The following is a 16,492-nucleotide window of genomic DNA, read 5'->3' on the forward strand; positions in this document are numbered from 1 at the left end:
TTTGAATTCATGTACATTTCTCAATACCCCTGTCCATGAACATACAGCACTATTACACGGAATACCACATGGGTGGCGATCACCTACCTCCCAGACCACTGGTCATTGCAGGATTTAATGAGAAACGAGGGCGCCCCCACTCCAAATGGGATATCGTTAAACAGTTTAACCACCTTTATTCCAATGGTTATTCGGGTAAGTGATAGGTATTATGGGTTTAATTTTATTTTATTTTGTCAAGTTTGACGAGAAGCATGAACAAATGAACTAGGAGACTTATTGTTCAAAGAACAATAAGAGGTCTTTCCACCTTTTGAATTTCAATTTCATTTATAATTTATCTCTTTATGATTAAATTTCATAAAAAGGAAACCAGGAATGGCTTAAAAGAAGAAAAAAAATAAAAACTAAAAATTTTTCAGGTGAATTTGACCTTTGATCTTCAAATCATATTCAAGGTCAAAGGTCAAGGGTCACATTGTAATTAACCTCATGTCTCTATGACTTATAGTTTTAAAGTTATAAGGTTGAATAGTAAGCACAAAAGCATTAAAGGGCAGTAACTCATTCAAGGAGTCACCAGATCCTATTGCGCTTAAACATAAAAGTTTTGCCTCAAGTCCCATCAGACATTAGAGCAGTTTTCATGTCTTTTCGATTTCCGGTTTTGGAGCAATAGCAAATAAAATGTTTTTTGCACAAAGGGCAATAACTTTTAATAGGGTCAATCTTAAGGGACAAGAATGAAATGTTTGAAACAGTTTTAAGAGTACATATTAATGATGCATAGACATTAAACATATGTTGAAAGACAAAAGAGATATAAAAAGAACTAAATTTCTCAGTTTTGGAATGACCTTGACCTTTGACCTTTACATGAATTTTAAGCTCAAAGGTCAATGAATCTTATGCAGTTGGGCGCATGTCTCTACACCTTCTCGTTTTGAAAATTTTTTATTATTTGTAAAATTCAAAAAGTTTCAGGGGCAATAACTCATTGAAGGGGTCACCGAAGACTTTCACAATGAATAGATTCCAGAGTCCTCTCAATTAGTCGAAGACTTTAGTGAAGGTTTCATATTTCTACGGTTTACGGTTATGAAGTAGTAGCGATAACAAGGTTTTTCGCACAAAGGGCGATAACTTTAAATGGGGTCAATCTTACGGAATACGAATTTTACCTTTTAAATAGTTTTAAGAGAACATATTAATAATGCTAAGACAGTTTGTATATGCTAAGCGACAAAAAAGATATAAAAAGAGCTTAATTTCTGAAATTTGGAATGACCTTGACCTTTGACCTTTGCAATAATTTCATGACCAAATGTCAATGAATCTTATGCAGTTGGTCCCATGTCTCTATCACTTCTCGTTTTGAAAATTTTCAATTATTTGTAAAATTCAAAAAGTTTCAGGGGCAATAATTCATTGAAGGGGTCACCGAAGACTTTCGCAATGAATAGATTCCAGAGTGCTCTCAATGAGTCGAAGACTTTAGTGAAGGTTTCATATTTCTACGGTTTACGGTTTCGAAGGAGTAGCGATAACAAGGTTTTACATAAAAGGGGCAAGAACTCCGTAAGGGGTCATAGGTCATATACGTTGGGTTGTTTTTCGAAATAACTTTTAATATCCAATATCATGAACTAAAAGGTTTTTCGATAAGTCTTTCGGTTCAAAAGTCCATAGCGGAAAAATAATAATAATAATAATAATAAACAGAAGCATTTCAAGAGGTCTTTCCACAGAAAGGTGGAAAGACCTAACTATGTATAATATAAGGAATTATAAAAATGTTCATGTTGAAAATATGTACTAGTAGTCGAGCAATGTAAAATTATGCATTCGGATATAATAATTTACATAAATTTATTCGTGAAATATAATGCACATGACATTATACATGTTTTCAGGAACTTAAGTTATTTTACTTCAAAAATTGAGCTCATTTCTTTCACAGGTGGTTGGACATGGCAAATGAACGCACAGGGGTCCGACACGGATGACTGGATAACACAGGCGAAAGGGATTAGTTCCCTGAGAGGAAAATTTGGGATAACCGTGGGAAGCTTCGGTGCTCTAAGCAGTCCCCTGGGATCGTTAATTCCCAAGGATATTAATATTACAGCTAATCCCATTGGAAAATAAATATTTAGATTTCTCTTTTTAATACGAATATCTTAATATATTATCGCGATTTCCCTATTCCGATATGCTGGTACGCACAGTAAGATTTGTATTAATACTTGTTTTAGATTTAAAAATGATTGTATGAAAAAAATGTCATCGTTTATTAATAATCTCAAAAGATATTTAAAATTTTGTACTACACTGTAGGTGTGCTCCAACTTTTGTAGCTCACCTGAGCTAAAAGCAAAAGTGAGCTTTTAAGATCCTCTTTTGTCCGTCTAGCTGTCCGTCTGTGTTAAAACTTTTCTCATCTTCAACTTCTTCTCAAAGAACCAATGGGCCGATTTTAAGTAAAGTTAATGTAAAGCACCCTTGGGTAGCAGGGTGTTCATTTAAAAAGAATCAAGGGCCACCCCCACCACCACGGGAGTAATCCAGAAAATACAAAAATAGTGTGTCAATCTTTTCATCCACTGGGCCAGAAAAGCTGAAAATTATATGGAAACATCTTAGGGAGTATCGATTCTAAATTTTTCAAATCAGGACCCATGGGGATACGTGGGGCCACAATAGGGAATCCAAGTTTTATATTTTAATATAATAAAAAGTCTTCTCAAAAATCACTGGGATAGAAATGCTGAAACTTTTATAGAAGCATCTGACAGGGATCAATATTTTTTTTGTCTATTCCATCATTCTGGGATAGAGTGCATGTAAATTCTAAATTGTAGAAGTCAAAACTCCTGGAAAAGGGTGAAGGGGGGGGGGGGGGGTTGGTGTGTGGCCGTAGTGGGGATTCAAAGTTTTTTGAAATGATGAAAAAGTCTTTCAAAATCTTTTCCAGAACTACAAAAGTTACTCATTAGTATCTTGAAAGATCATCTTTTGGTATCGAATGATGTAGAAGATTATGAATTCAAAGCTTTTCCAATAAATTGCAGTATGGACCATTCTATGCACCATTTCTATGAATAGTCAATTATATTTTAGATTATTCTGAGGTCTCAGTTTCGTTTGATAGGCAGCTTTGGTATTATAGTGACATTGTGCAGACGATACAATCTGAAACCAATTCGACAAAATCTTCAGAATTTGAAGTTCTTCAATGCTATGTTTACAAATAATTGTAAAATTGTGTTCAAATAATACTGAAGCCTTTAATTATGAAGATGTGTTTGTGAAACACTTAATCCGAGATTCCTCTGACTCTAACCCCCGCTTTTATATTGTGACTTGTGCGGGGGAGAGTCAGAGCGGAGACCATATTGAAAAGTGGGAATTCAGCGACACCAGCTGGTGTCGCAACTCGGCCTACCTTTTACAGCTTTATTTCGCGGAGCTAACTCCCGAGACGCGAGAAATCGGTAGAAAAATTATTCTCCTGCTTGTAAATCGTCATTAATACGATGCTTTCGCCGTTTAAACGGCCCTATCACCGGCAAATGAAGCATCACTTGAATTAGGTCGCCTCCTCGCCATTCGACTGCTTTGCGCATGACGTCAGCACACAAATACACAAAATTCCAATCGGTTTGAAAGTAACACGTGCTCAAAACACGTGTGGACCTTTCGGGAAATGATGCAAGTGTTGTGAAAAAATACATTAAACAACATAATGATGTTTCATTTATTTATTGATAAGGAAAGCAACTGTCAAAATCGACTTCTGTGTTAATATGAGGTTAAAAAACAGCAATAACACCAAACATGATATTTTCACGTGATAGTTTGTTTGCGTTTTTGTGTGTGACGTCATGCGCAAGGCAGTCGAATGGCGAGGAGACGACCTAATCCAAGTGATGCTTCATTTGTCGGTGATAGGGCCGTTTAAACGGCAAAAGCATCGTATTAATGACGATTTACAAGTAGGAGAATAATTTTTCTACGATATCTCGCGTCTCGGGAGTTAGCTCTGCGAAATAAAGTTGTAAAAGGTAGGCTGAGTTGCGACACCAGCTGGTGTCGCTGCATTCCCACTTTTCAATATGGCCTCCGCTCTGACTCTCCCCCGCACAAGTCACAATATAAAAGTAGGGTTAGAGTCAGAGGAATCTCGGATTATGAAATACTATGCCCCCGATAGTAACACAATTCTGGAGTGGGACGTAGACTGAAGTGGTATACAACTGTACACCTACTTTAGACAGCGCAATAGTTATGGGCTAGGTTGAAGTTGACAACAGACAGACAGACAGGACAAAACATTATACCCTCGGAATCCGGGGACATCAAACAATGTATGGATGGTAAGATTCGACATTTGTGTATGATGGAAATGCAGTTTCAGAAAATATTTAATTTATACTACAAACCATGTACGGGTTATCTACCATAATAATTCTTAGCTTCCATACTTGTGGTACTATATTATAAAATTCCTTTGATTGTGAAATAGTTGACCATATTTGACCACTTGTAGCTAAACGTGAAATAATTACATAAGTTTTATCAGAGATACTTATACGGTTAAGACACATAATAGTCACGATTTAGACGTTATTTCCTACCTCGATACTCTACTCCGAAATACTCAGAATGCTGATTCCGTGCCTGTTTCTATTTCTTTGTATGCTTAAAGGTAATATAAAAGATTTATTTTGTTTAAAATATTTGCATTGAATTATGAAGTCTTTTATATACGTTTAGAATACTGCTAAACTTACATTTATCAGTTCAATATTCTCTCGGTTACTGTTCTTTCAAATGATTAGATATGTCAAATCTGACGGCACTGTCATTTTATTACATTTGCTCATTAGTTGCCGTTCTTTATCTAAATTTTATACTAAAACTTTCTTTGCAAGTTTAAATTTGAAACTTTCTGTTTACTTTTCCTATCGAAAGCACAATCTCAAGTTAGTCACATAAGCATAATGCAGTAAATATACGCAATTGAATTATACAATGTTTGTAAATTGTTGTTAATTTTGCTTAAAATAAATTACATGGACATCATTGCACAAAATATTCTATCCAATTTTTCCTCAACTACCTTAATATGAAAATGAAATTTGGTCGATCTTTACAAATGCATGTATGCGGTGATTACAGGGAGATATTGTCTTCCAAATGCGCTGATTACAGGGAGATATTGTCTTCCAAAACTAAGTGTAGATAAGATAGAAGGGGTTAGTTAGTTTTATGGATTGGGTGAGATTGTATTTCGACTTTCATACATACTGTTGTTAATGAGATCCTTTATTTTATTTTTAGCTCACCTGAGCTTTTCTGATCACATTTTGTCTGTAGTCCGTCTGTCTGAATTTTTCACATTTTCGACTTCTTCTCAAGAACCACTGGGCCAATTTTAACCAAACTTACCACAAAGCATCCCTTGGTAAAGGGGGTTCAAGTTTGTTCAAATGAAGGGCCAAGCCCTCTTCCAAGGGGAGATAATTATGAATTAATGAAAAAATAATGGTATCTTTTAAAAATCTTCTCCAGAATCATTGGGCCAGGAAAGATGAAACTCATGTGGAAGCATTCTCAGGTAGTGTAGATTTAAGTTTGTTCAAATCATGACCCGCGGGGGTAGGGCGCGGCCACAATGGCTGATCAAAGTTTTACATAGGAATATATAGGAAAAATCTTTTAAAATCTTCTTCTCTAGAATCATTGGGTCAGGAAAGATGAAACTCATGTGGAAGAATCCTCAGGTAGTGTACATTCAAGTTTGTTCAAAGCATGACCCCTGTGGGTAGGGCGGGGCCACAATGGCTGATCAAACTTTAAGTTTAACAGGAAAATATAGGGAAAATCTTCTTCTCCAGAACCTTTGGGCCAGAAAAGATGAAAATCAGACGGAAGTATTCTCAGGTAGTGTAGATTCAAGTCTGTTCAAATTATGACAACTGGGGTTAGGGTGTGGCCACAATGAGGAAAGTTTTGCATATATAATATATAAAGAATATATAGTAAAAGATCTTCTCCAGAACAGAATAGTTTTGTTTAGTCAAATTGACATGTAAGTATCTGCAAGTAGTGAAGATTTAAATTAATTCAAATAATGTCCTGGGTTGGGGTTTGTCAGGGGTTGCAATGGGAGATCGAGTAATATGTTGGAAACATCTTTTTAAAAATCTTCTTTTCAAGTATGGCAAAATTATACATGTATGCTTTATTGATATAGTGACATTCTCAAATAATAGAAAATTCAAATCCCCCTACCCCAACAAGTAAGCTTTTCAATACTATGCTGATTTGTGTTTTTTTAACTAGCCCGTGTGCCCAGGTGAGCGATGTGGCCCATGGGCCTCTGTTTTTTATTGGGACAGGTTCCCTCTGCGACTTTCATGATCCCTGTCAAAATCACAAATGCCAAGTTGGCCAGAAAGCTGTATGGAACATATTCAAAGGATCATGTGACTGTAAGCCCCCCTCTCTCTTTGTCTGTCTATAGCAATCTGATTAAAATCAGATCCTTTGATCCGCTCACATAGACCTTGAGTAGCGATCTATGTGAGCGGATCAAAGGATCTGATTTTAATCAGATTGTGTCTATAGAATCTCTCTCTCTCTCTCTGTCTCTCTCTCTCTCTCTCTATAATCAATAACCCTTGTGTTTTAAGGAATCGCTGTGTTGTTTGGCAAATTTTTAGATAAACAGCATATGAGCTTTAAAACTTTTCATAAAAAAATGATGCTCATATTTCTAGAGAGAGAAATTAAGAATTGAATTTGAACTTTTAAGACATGTAGTTTTGCCGGTGCATAAATGCATTTTCAACGAAAAACTATGTTTAACAGAACCTTTTTGAAGGATATATAATTTCTCCCTTCAAAGGCTACTGCACAGGCAACAGGGGTTGTAGCTATCTAGGATGCCCACATCCATACTGCACGCAGTTCTTTGGTATATTTTCCACTTGCCACTGTGGAGGTAGGTCAATGGTGCACTAGGGTATGGAAAATTAAATTATATTCTTTTATACGATTTCATGTGCAGTTTTCTTTTCAAGCATTGCGTGTCACAGCTGATTCCTCAAAGGACATTTTTTCCCAGTCCGTTTTAATTTTGTTCGAAAATTGTATCCGTTACTTCATTATAAGTTTTTGATATCAAATTAAATAGAATTGAAATTTCACAAGCTATTCTATCTTCGTGTGCTGTATAAAACACAAAACTCACACTTTGGTGGTAGAGTTCCTGTATTATTATTAAATGTTCTCGCTTTCAATTTTTTGACAGAATGTACAACGGACAGACATTGTAAATGTGGAGTTGGGGAGACGGGGAAATGTAACATAGACTATCGACATCATCCCACTCACTTCTGTGAATGTCTGGGTAGGTAAAAATCAAAACACACACTGTCATAAATACTACTTTTCCTCATGGTAATGGGACAATAATTTGGTTCTGAAGAGGTCAGTTTTGGCAGAATTTGGAAATAAATAATGAGTCCTCAAAAGTTTGAAAATAAGACCATACCATACATCCATTATTCTGATGATTTGGTCATTTGGTTTTTTCACAAATATTCGCATATTTTTCATAGGACCAAGTTCCTCTACTGTTAGAACTACCCCACCCACAACCAAAACCACCCCAACAACTACCAAGACCACTCCAACCACAACCAAATCTACCACCGCTTTACCACTGGTAAGACTAGAATGTCACGACCATAAAATCGGTGTGATAGAGGCCATTGCAGAAAATGTGCATGTACAGGACCACAAAGCAGCAGTATGTCCAAACAACAAACACGAATCCTCCGAGGCTTATATCATCAACAAATGTAATACAACGAGAAGAAGCCACTGGAGAAAGGGTTCTTCTGTAAGCTTACGTCCATTTGGTATTTTATCACTGTAAACAAGGGAATTTACGCCCCAGTTTCATTTTCGCCCCTTTTCGTCCTACTCGCAGACTGATGAATTTTTAAAACGGGATGACTTCGAAGGATATAATTTCTGAAACAGATATGTGACTGGGCAAACGCTGTTTCAAAAAAGAAAATACACGGGATAACCTTGTATATATTTGTGTTCTTAGTAAACTAAAAATCATTTAGAAGCCTGAGAAGATCAACTAAATATCTCATCGATAAATTATACAATCTCATTGCCAATAAAACGGTCTTTATTTTGTTATTCAGTTAATGTATAAGAACTGAAATAGGCAAAAATTTAATTGCAGATTAAAACTGAGTGTGAGAAAGGCCATCGCATAACTCCTTACACACCTATTTCTACATTTCTTCGCAGTGGAGAAAACATTGCGGGTTTCTTCATCAGTTGCAATAAACAAGGCTTTAAGGTAAATAATATTATACATTGTATATTTTTAAAGCTAAAGGGTACTAAAATATAAATATATGGAATTACTAGTTTCATGTGAAATGGATTCAGATTGTTTCAAAAAGCATCGTTTATTATTCAAAAATTCTCATTATGGTACGTCACAAACAATCTGCTTTTTATAATTACTGAAATATTTCGAAAATATATTAACTTTAGTTAATAAGTGCAATTTGTAGTTATGAAGTTGATATGACTTTAAATTAACTTTAATTTCCAACAGTTAATAACGTAAACTTCAATTGAGAATATTAATTTTATTAAAAAAAAAAGTAATGAAATGCAGGGTTTTCATATTTTCCCTAGTATCATGGAAAGACAATTAAACAATATATCCTTAACACTAATTGAACTGAATGACAAAACCAAAGAAAAGTGATTTACTAAATTAACCTGTAAACAGTACAGAGCACAGCATGATGATATGGAGTGCATAAGAAAAGTGTGTGACTAGTTGACAAGCGATGCTTATTCCTCTATAGCACCTGATTCAGTCTCCTGGGTTTCAGGGGCACGCGGTGATTTCTAAAGTCAAAATTGGTAGAAAACAATGGCCTTACAATTAGTAGGAATCATGATAGGCAAAATAGGTTGTATCTGCCAACAAGATCATTATAAGTATAGAAATTTAAAATGGTGACTGAAAAATATTCCTGAAAGCCCGTGTTATCAATTTATTTGCCAGTATCCTGCTTCGGTTCATAATTTGAATGAAACTAAAATATCATTAAACAATGCATATAAACATTTGCTTTTAAAAAATAGGATATGCTAATCAGCTTAAAAGAAGCTTGTGCGAGATTTTGAATCTGCTAACTTTTAAACTTTTACATTTTCAAAAATGGTTATTTTTTATTTTCCAGATGGCCGCGCAGTCCTGCACAGACGCGCCGATGGTTACTAACGTTACCCAGTTCACCATTCCCCATCTGACCGATTTTTACACTATTTTATTACCAACTCAAGCTTGAATTGAACAAAAATCACACTGAATCATAATGCACATTTCATTAAAGTTTTTTTTAAAGTCTTACAATGTGTTAAAAATTAATTTTGAAAGAATTAACAGATTGTTAATTATAATAGCTAGAGTGTTCCAAGGAACGCATTTGTCGCCTGCTTTTAGCTTCTTTAAAGATGTAACTGAATCTAAGAGTGGTCGGCTATTTATATGCTACTAAGCAATCCATATACAGTACTTTTAAAAATCTAGCATGAATGTTCATAAATGCACAAAAAACATCCAAACATAGTATAAGACTGCGATTGAGTACGTCAATAAAAAAAAAATATGATTCTCAAACCTCAAATGAATAATTAAGTTGAAATCATTATCAATATTTATCATTTTATACATATTTTTTTAATATGTGTTTCAAAGTCTTCCTTCCAAATTGTCGCTCTATATGTTCCGTTCTGGGATCCCGATCCCAGTGTATTTTCATAATATTTAAATATCAGTTTGTGTGGCTACTGAATAACATACAGTTTCAACGAACAGTATTATGAGCTCATAAACATGTATGCATGATAATTATCAACACCCGCCAAAAAGATTCAAAAGTCTTAAGTTGAAACTAACTTGCCAGAGTATTCTTTTTAAAGCAGGTCAAAGGTCAAGTGAACTGTAACGCTGGTATTTTTCACTTTTATAACAATCAGTACACATGCTAAAATAGCATAGAATTGCCCCCCTTCAATGTCAAAAATATGCTGTACATTGGAACGTTTAACTTTTAGTAAAGTAGGTCAAAGGACAAGGTCAAGGATCACGAGGTCGGGAACCATGATACTAGTATATTACACATGCCATAGTGGCAAGCAATAAATGTGCAGCATTCCTGAGATACAAGGTGTGACAGACGGACAGACGCCGGGTACAGTGATCCATTAGTGCTCTGCTCCGCGGGGACACATATCAGAAAGGTTCGTTAAATTCTGCATTTTTTGTATTTATAGCGTTACAAATAGGATTCTGTACAAATTTCAGTCCAGAAAAATCCAGTCCTTATTAATGCCATTATAATAAAAACACCTGTGGAAAACTTAATGTATTTTTTGAGGGTTTTCTCCAAATTTCGTAGACAAGTATTGTTTACGAACCTGCTGCCATATATTAATGAATCTTTGTACAAAGATAATAACATCACTAACAAATAAATTTATGAACAAGTATGCATTGCCCACAAAATGAACCCTATTCAACTGATGCACTTCAATGTCTGGTGTGAGAAGGTGGCGCAGTACCAAAAAGTTGCAATTAAAAATCGGTATAATATATTTTAAATCCTTCGGAAAAGTGAATAGAATACTCATCTGCACTGTTGACACTGATTTGGTGGTCCTGACTGTGTTTGTTGTTCAAATTTTGAACAGACAGACCTATGGTTAGCCTTTGGAACTGAAGACAATTTCCGTCACTTGGAAGCACATATAATTGCACGTGGCCTTGGCCCCAGAAGGGCTGTAGCACTTCCAATGTTTAATGCGCTGACCGGATGTAACACAGTTTCCAGCTTTGTTGGGCATTACAAAACTGCATGGAAAATGTGAAAAGTCCTAACCGAGCTCACTGATACACATCTTAAATTAGTTTGTGCGCCAACTAACATACCTAGCAAAGTTATGCAAGCCATTGAAAGAATTTGTCATCCTTCTCTATGAAGGAACCGGTGCATGACATAAACCAAGAATGACAAAAGGTATACGCAAGGAAACTGAATGTGAAACAATAAAAAGCCAACTATGGCAGCTCTAGCAGAATATGTAAGACGATCAAGCAACCTATACCGGGGGGGGGGGGGGCATGTATGGGGACAGACACTGCTACCGAATCCATTACTGCCCTCCCCTATCAACTGGGGCTGGAATATGACAGAGGATGGACTGTATGACCCAAAATGTTCCACACTGTCAGAAGCCTCCTAAGTCTCTTTTGAGCCAGTAAGATGCAACTGTGACTTGAAAAAAAGGAATGAAAGTCAAAAGAGTGTAGTTGCAAATCTCAGATATCATTGACAAGTGTACTAGCATGTGTTGATGTGAAAGAGCTTGCTGCAAGTCAGTATGAACTATGAATAACTTTCTCAGTGCTTTAATTGTGGTCGCCTGATGCTTAATAGTACATACAATTAAAACTATTGGTACTGTGAGCAATGAGCTCACTAAATGATACCCCCGCCTCTCATATGATTGTAACCAGGGTTATGTATTAATGTCAATGCTTATATTTACTTGCGCTGCGTATATGTGAGAATGTGGTATGAAAGACTTAGTATGAATGAGGTAGTAATTATTTTTAGACACTAGACGGACAGTCACATGACTTTATTCTATTCACCAAATTCCCGCTTTCACGCACTAACATCGGACACTCTTAGCCTAGCCGTTGATCGAGTTAGATGTCTATATCATACAGATAGTAATATTTGTGAATTCTTGTGTGTGTTTCGGTAAGAAATATATTCTAAAGTAAAGTCTATTATGGTTTAATTATCTGTCTAAATGTCTATGTGTCGTCTATATGTTTTGTGTAACTGCAGGTTTGAATTCTACGTTTAATAAAATATTGAACCTGTACCAGACATAGTCGATTTCTGGTAATCTACTACTGGCTACATGATGGTTATAATGACAAAGTACCTGTTTTGCTCTTGGAGATCCGAAATAAGTGTCAGATCGAAAAGTAAAATATCGAATAGCGGGTTATTTTAGCGGGGTGCTAATTTTGGCTCATTTTGGTGTTTTAATGATAGTCCGCTAAAATTTTGATCGCTAAAATTGTCATACTCTTCTTAGTGTCCATCTGCAAACAGCTGAAACCCTGTGTCCGTTAAAATAAATTACGCCAAAATATTGGCATACCTTTGAGCAGGCAAAACGCCAAATTTTACACCCGCCAAGAAAACCCGCTATACGGTAAGAGGTGCACAATTTCATCATGTAAAACACAATCTGTGAAAGTTTTATTAAATTTTGTCCAGTGGTATAGGAGGAGTTGCAGATAAGAGATGGGTACCCTTCAATACTAGAGAAAAAATGGTAGTGTCAATGTTTCGCTGTGGAAAACCCAAAATATGTGTCCGATCAAAAAGTAAAATAGGAGGTGCACAATGGCATTATATAACAAAGATTCTATGAAAGTCTCATCAAATTTCATTCAGCGGTATAAGAGGAGTTGCGGATAAGAGATAGGTTCCCCGAAGCGTAACAGACAGACGGACGGACATAACGATTACTATATACCCTCCCGCTTTTCAGGCGGGGGTATAATGAAAATTTCTCAAAGGGACATAAAGCTCCCAAATATTCAAATCATAGAGAACGTTTAACATGCACGTCTATTTTGGGACAATACTTGTATTTGGACCAAGAAAGAAGCTTGCAAATGTTCAAGCAACAACCATCTCAATCTTCAATGGAGAATGATGTAGCGTTCCGTGAAGACCAAGCTGATCGTAGGATAAAATTTTCACCTAGATGAGATGGCGCACAGCTATAATAGATGTTTTACGCATGGTTGTTATATCCGGTCTTCCATATTTAACGTCGCCCGCGTGGCGCAGTAGTAAGAGCGACTTCTCTAGAGTTGTGAAGTAAAGGGATAATCCCTTCGTCGCGGGTTCGAATCCCACTTTGGGACGTGGAAACCAGTTCTTAGGATGAGACCATATAAACTGAGGTCCCCTGTCGCAGTAGATGCTTGCACGATACAGAATGGCCCTGAGTGCCGTGTTAAGAGCAAAATTTGCAGCTCTCCACCAGGAAGTAGTGGCGTCTCCATATGAGAAATGATATGTTTTCAGTTTCTTTTTTAATCTTTTTGTCAGACCTGCATGTCATGCATATAAGGCATATTATTTAAAGGTACTTGGACACAGATTTGAAGTTATTATTTTCTCTATAATATTACGACTTATATATTTTAATAGCATTTCACACAAAAATTAATTAAAAATCTTATTTCGTTTAAAAGATATTGAAATTTCAATTTTTTCGGCGGGTTTGATTGACATATCCTTGCACTCTCACAAATTTAATTTTATTCTTAATCCTTAGGAAAAGTGGCAATCTCGTTTTGTATAAATGAAAAATATTAATACTATAATCCAGAAAATTCAGAGTAGACACGTTCGAAAGCAAAACAAACACACAGTATATTGTCAGTCCGTGCAGTTGTGGTAAGCAGACTGTGGCGATTGAACGCACCCGGTGAATTCTAAATATAAACAATAACAGAACTCGAGCCCTGTTTACAAAAACTGTGTACATAACACGTGTGTGCTCGATTTGCTAAACTCTGTACGCATCTGTTAGTTCGGAATGACGATACTTGTGAAGGTGTTTTGCTTTCTAACATTTCGACTCTGAATAAAATTATTTTTCTTGATAAAAGTATTAATATTTCTCATTAAAACACATCAAAATTGCCACTTTTCCTAAGGATTAAGAATAAAGTCAAAATTTGTGAAAGTGCAAGGATGTGTCAATCAAACCCGCCAAAAAGTTTAAAGTTTTAATAACTTTTAAATGAAATAAGATTTTTAGTTAATTTTTGTGTGAAATGCTATTAAAATATATAATTCATGATATTATACAGAAAAAATGAGAAAATATTAACTTCAAATCTGTGTCCAAGTACCTTTAAGAAACGAATTTAATTTTTGAAGATTCATGAGGTTATGAACTACGACGCTTCACGCCGGCATATTTCATGAAGCGCGTTCGCGCTTCATGATATATATGCCGGCGTGAAGCTGTGTAGTTCATATACCTCATGAATCTTTAAAAAATTAAATTCATTTTTTTATATTTACATTGTTTTTCTGATGACTTGCCATAACTTTACGCCGTTCAACTGTCATTTTTAAAACAAAACAGTGTGCACTATATTTTTGGACTTTTTGACGTCAAGACGTAACAATGGAGATATTCATGCTTATTCGTGGTACATACCTAATGTAGTTCACGATAAAATATACTGCATTTTATTTTGTAAAGAATCATAGGGGAAATTTAATGGAAATGTAAATATTAAGGAATGTTTTTAAGTTTTATGTGAGTTATTGGTGTGTGAATCACACAGACTTGTCACGTAGGCATATTTCATGAAGTGCGCTAGCACTTCATGAAAAATATGCTTACGTGCAAGTCTGTGTGATTCTCACACCAATAATTCACACTAAACTTAAAAACATTCCTTATATTTACATTTTACATGTTTGGAAGTAACTAAAATATACTTATTATTTGAATTTCTCGCTGCTCTATATCGTTGCATTTTTACTAACGTTTCTGCAGTCTCATTGTGACGTCACGTTAACGCACGTTTCTCCGTGTATATTTCTACGCGTGAGTATACACGAAAATGGTATTCAAATCACTTCACTATTTGCTTAGCAGAAAAACACCGCTAATGTAAATATATCTAAATGACAAAGTTTATGAGCAGAATATATCTAGTAGCATTTTTGCTTGTTATATCCAAAAACGAGCTTATCTGTATAAAAAGGCAACTTGTTAAATTTTAAGGTCACCTGAGTAAACTCAGGTGACCTATTGCTATCTGTTTTCGTCCGTCGTCGTGCGTTGTGCGTTAACATTTGAACATTTTCAGCTTCTTCTCTGCAACCACTGAACCAATTTCAACCAAATTTGGCACAAAGCATCTATGGGTGAAGGGGAACAAAAATTGTGAATTTCATGATCCCTGCCCCCCAGGAGCCTGAGGGGTGGGGCCAAAACCACTAAAATTAATGCAATCTTTAAAAATCTTCTTCTTTACTCCTGGGCATCAAGCAGTCAAACTGTTTGCATGATTGTAATCAGCAATGAGTCCTCTACCAAAATTGTGAAATTCATGGCCCTGGGGTCAGGGGTTCTAGTGCTAGGGTGGGGCTAAATAAGTAGGTAGTGAAAATGCATTATTTCTTTGAAAATCTTCTTCTCTGCTCCTGGGTATTAAATAAACTAACTAAGTACATAGTTATGATGAGCAAGAGTGCCTCTACCAAAATTGTGAATTTTATGGCCCCAGGGTCAGGGGTTCTGGTGTTAGGGTGGGGCTCTATTGATTATATAGTGAAAATAAGGAATTCTTTGAAAATCTTCTTCTCTGCTCCTGGGTATTAAATAAACTAACTAAGTGCCTAGTTATGCTGAGCAAGAGTGCCTCTACCAAAATTGTGAATTGTATGGCCCCAGGATTAGGGGTTCTGGTATTAGGGGGGGGGGGGGGGCTCTATTGATTATGTAGTGAAAATACATGAATTCTTTGAAAATCTTCTTCTCTGCTCCTGGGTATTAAATACACTAACTAAGTGCATAGTTATGATGAGCAAGAGTGCCTCTACCAAAATTGTGAATTTTATGGCCCCAGGGTCAGGGGTTCTAGTGCTATGGCGGGGCTGTATAGATTATGTAGTTAAAATACATGAATTCTTTGAAAATCTTCTCTGCTCCTGGGTATTAAATAAACTAACTAAGTGCATAGTTATGATGAACAAGAGTGCCTCAACCAAAATTGTGAATTTTATGGCCCCAGAGTCAGGGGTTCTGGTGTTAGGGTGGGGCTCTATTGATTATATAGTGAAAATACAGGAATCCTTTGAAAATCTTCTTCATTGCTCCTGGGTATTAAATAAACTAACTAAGTGCATAGTTATGATGAGCAAGAGTGCCTCTAGCAAAATTATGAATTTTATGGCCCCAGGGTCAGGGGTTTTGGTGTTAGGGCGGGGCTCTATAGATTATATAGTGAAAATTCATTTAATCTTTAAAAATTTTCTTCTCTGCTCTAGGGTATTAAGCAGATGAACTACCTATATAGTTATGATCTACAAGGGCCCTAATCTTCCAGAATTGTGAATTTCAGGGCCCCAGGGTCAGGGGTACCATGGGGGGGGGGTGTACTTATATACTGAAAATGAATGAATGGTTTGAAATCTGCTCCTTGGTATTAATCAAATATCAAGGCCTAAGGGTCAGGGGTTCATGTGTGGTAGGGGCACTACTGATTATTGCTGAATATAACTGATTAGTTGAAATGCATTTTTGTTCC

General features: G+C 36.0%; 2 protein-coding genes across 4 annotated transcripts in view; both read left to right on the top strand.

Annotated features, from left to right (window-relative positions):
- LOC134245627 (mannan endo-1,4-beta-mannosidase-like) overlaps positions 1–2,168 on the top strand; it is a 28,188-nt gene extending 26,020 nt beyond the window's left edge. Inside the window, exons 8-9 of the mRNA XM_062727891.1 lie at positions 48–195; positions 1,961–2,168. Of these exons, the coding sequence (XP_062583875.1) occupies positions 48–195; positions 1,961–2,148 (336 nt within the window). The 3' untranslated portion in view covers positions 2,149–2,168. The remainder of the gene's footprint in view (positions 1–47; positions 196–1,960) is intronic.
- A 3,299-nt stretch (positions 2,169–5,467) lies between these two features.
- LOC134245617 (uncharacterized) lies at positions 5,468–9,450 on the top strand. 3 transcript variants are annotated; one of them, XM_062727882.1, is made up of 7 exons: positions 5,468–5,620; positions 6,405–6,497; positions 6,914–7,009; positions 7,319–7,417; positions 7,629–7,912; positions 8,273–8,392; positions 9,297–9,450. In XM_062727882.1, the coding sequence occupies exons 1-7, from the start codon at positions 5,548–5,550 to the stop codon at positions 9,402–9,404; spliced, it is 873 nt and encodes a 290-aa protein (XP_062583866.1). In that variant the 5' UTR covers positions 5,468–5,547; the 3' UTR covers positions 9,405–9,450. The 3 variants fall into 3 exon arrangements, with proteins under 3 accessions (XP_062583866.1, XP_062583865.1, XP_062583864.1); XM_062727881.1 differs by lacking the exon at positions 5,468–5,620 and having other exon boundaries at positions 5,954–6,497; positions 7,319–7,421; positions 7,636–7,912; XM_062727880.1 differs by lacking the exon at positions 5,468–5,620 and having other exon boundaries at positions 5,954–6,497.
- Positions 9,451–16,492: the final 7,042 nt, after the last annotated feature.

The sequence above is a fragment of the Saccostrea cucullata genome, unplaced genomic scaffold (genome assembly GCF_032062105.1).
Source record: "Saccostrea cucullata isolate Sc308-1 unplaced genomic scaffold, CSIRO_AGI_Scuc_v1 ctg181, whole genome shotgun sequence".
NCBI classification, from domain to species: domain Eukaryota; kingdom Metazoa; phylum Mollusca; class Bivalvia; order Ostreida; family Ostreidae; genus Saccostrea; species Saccostrea cuccullata.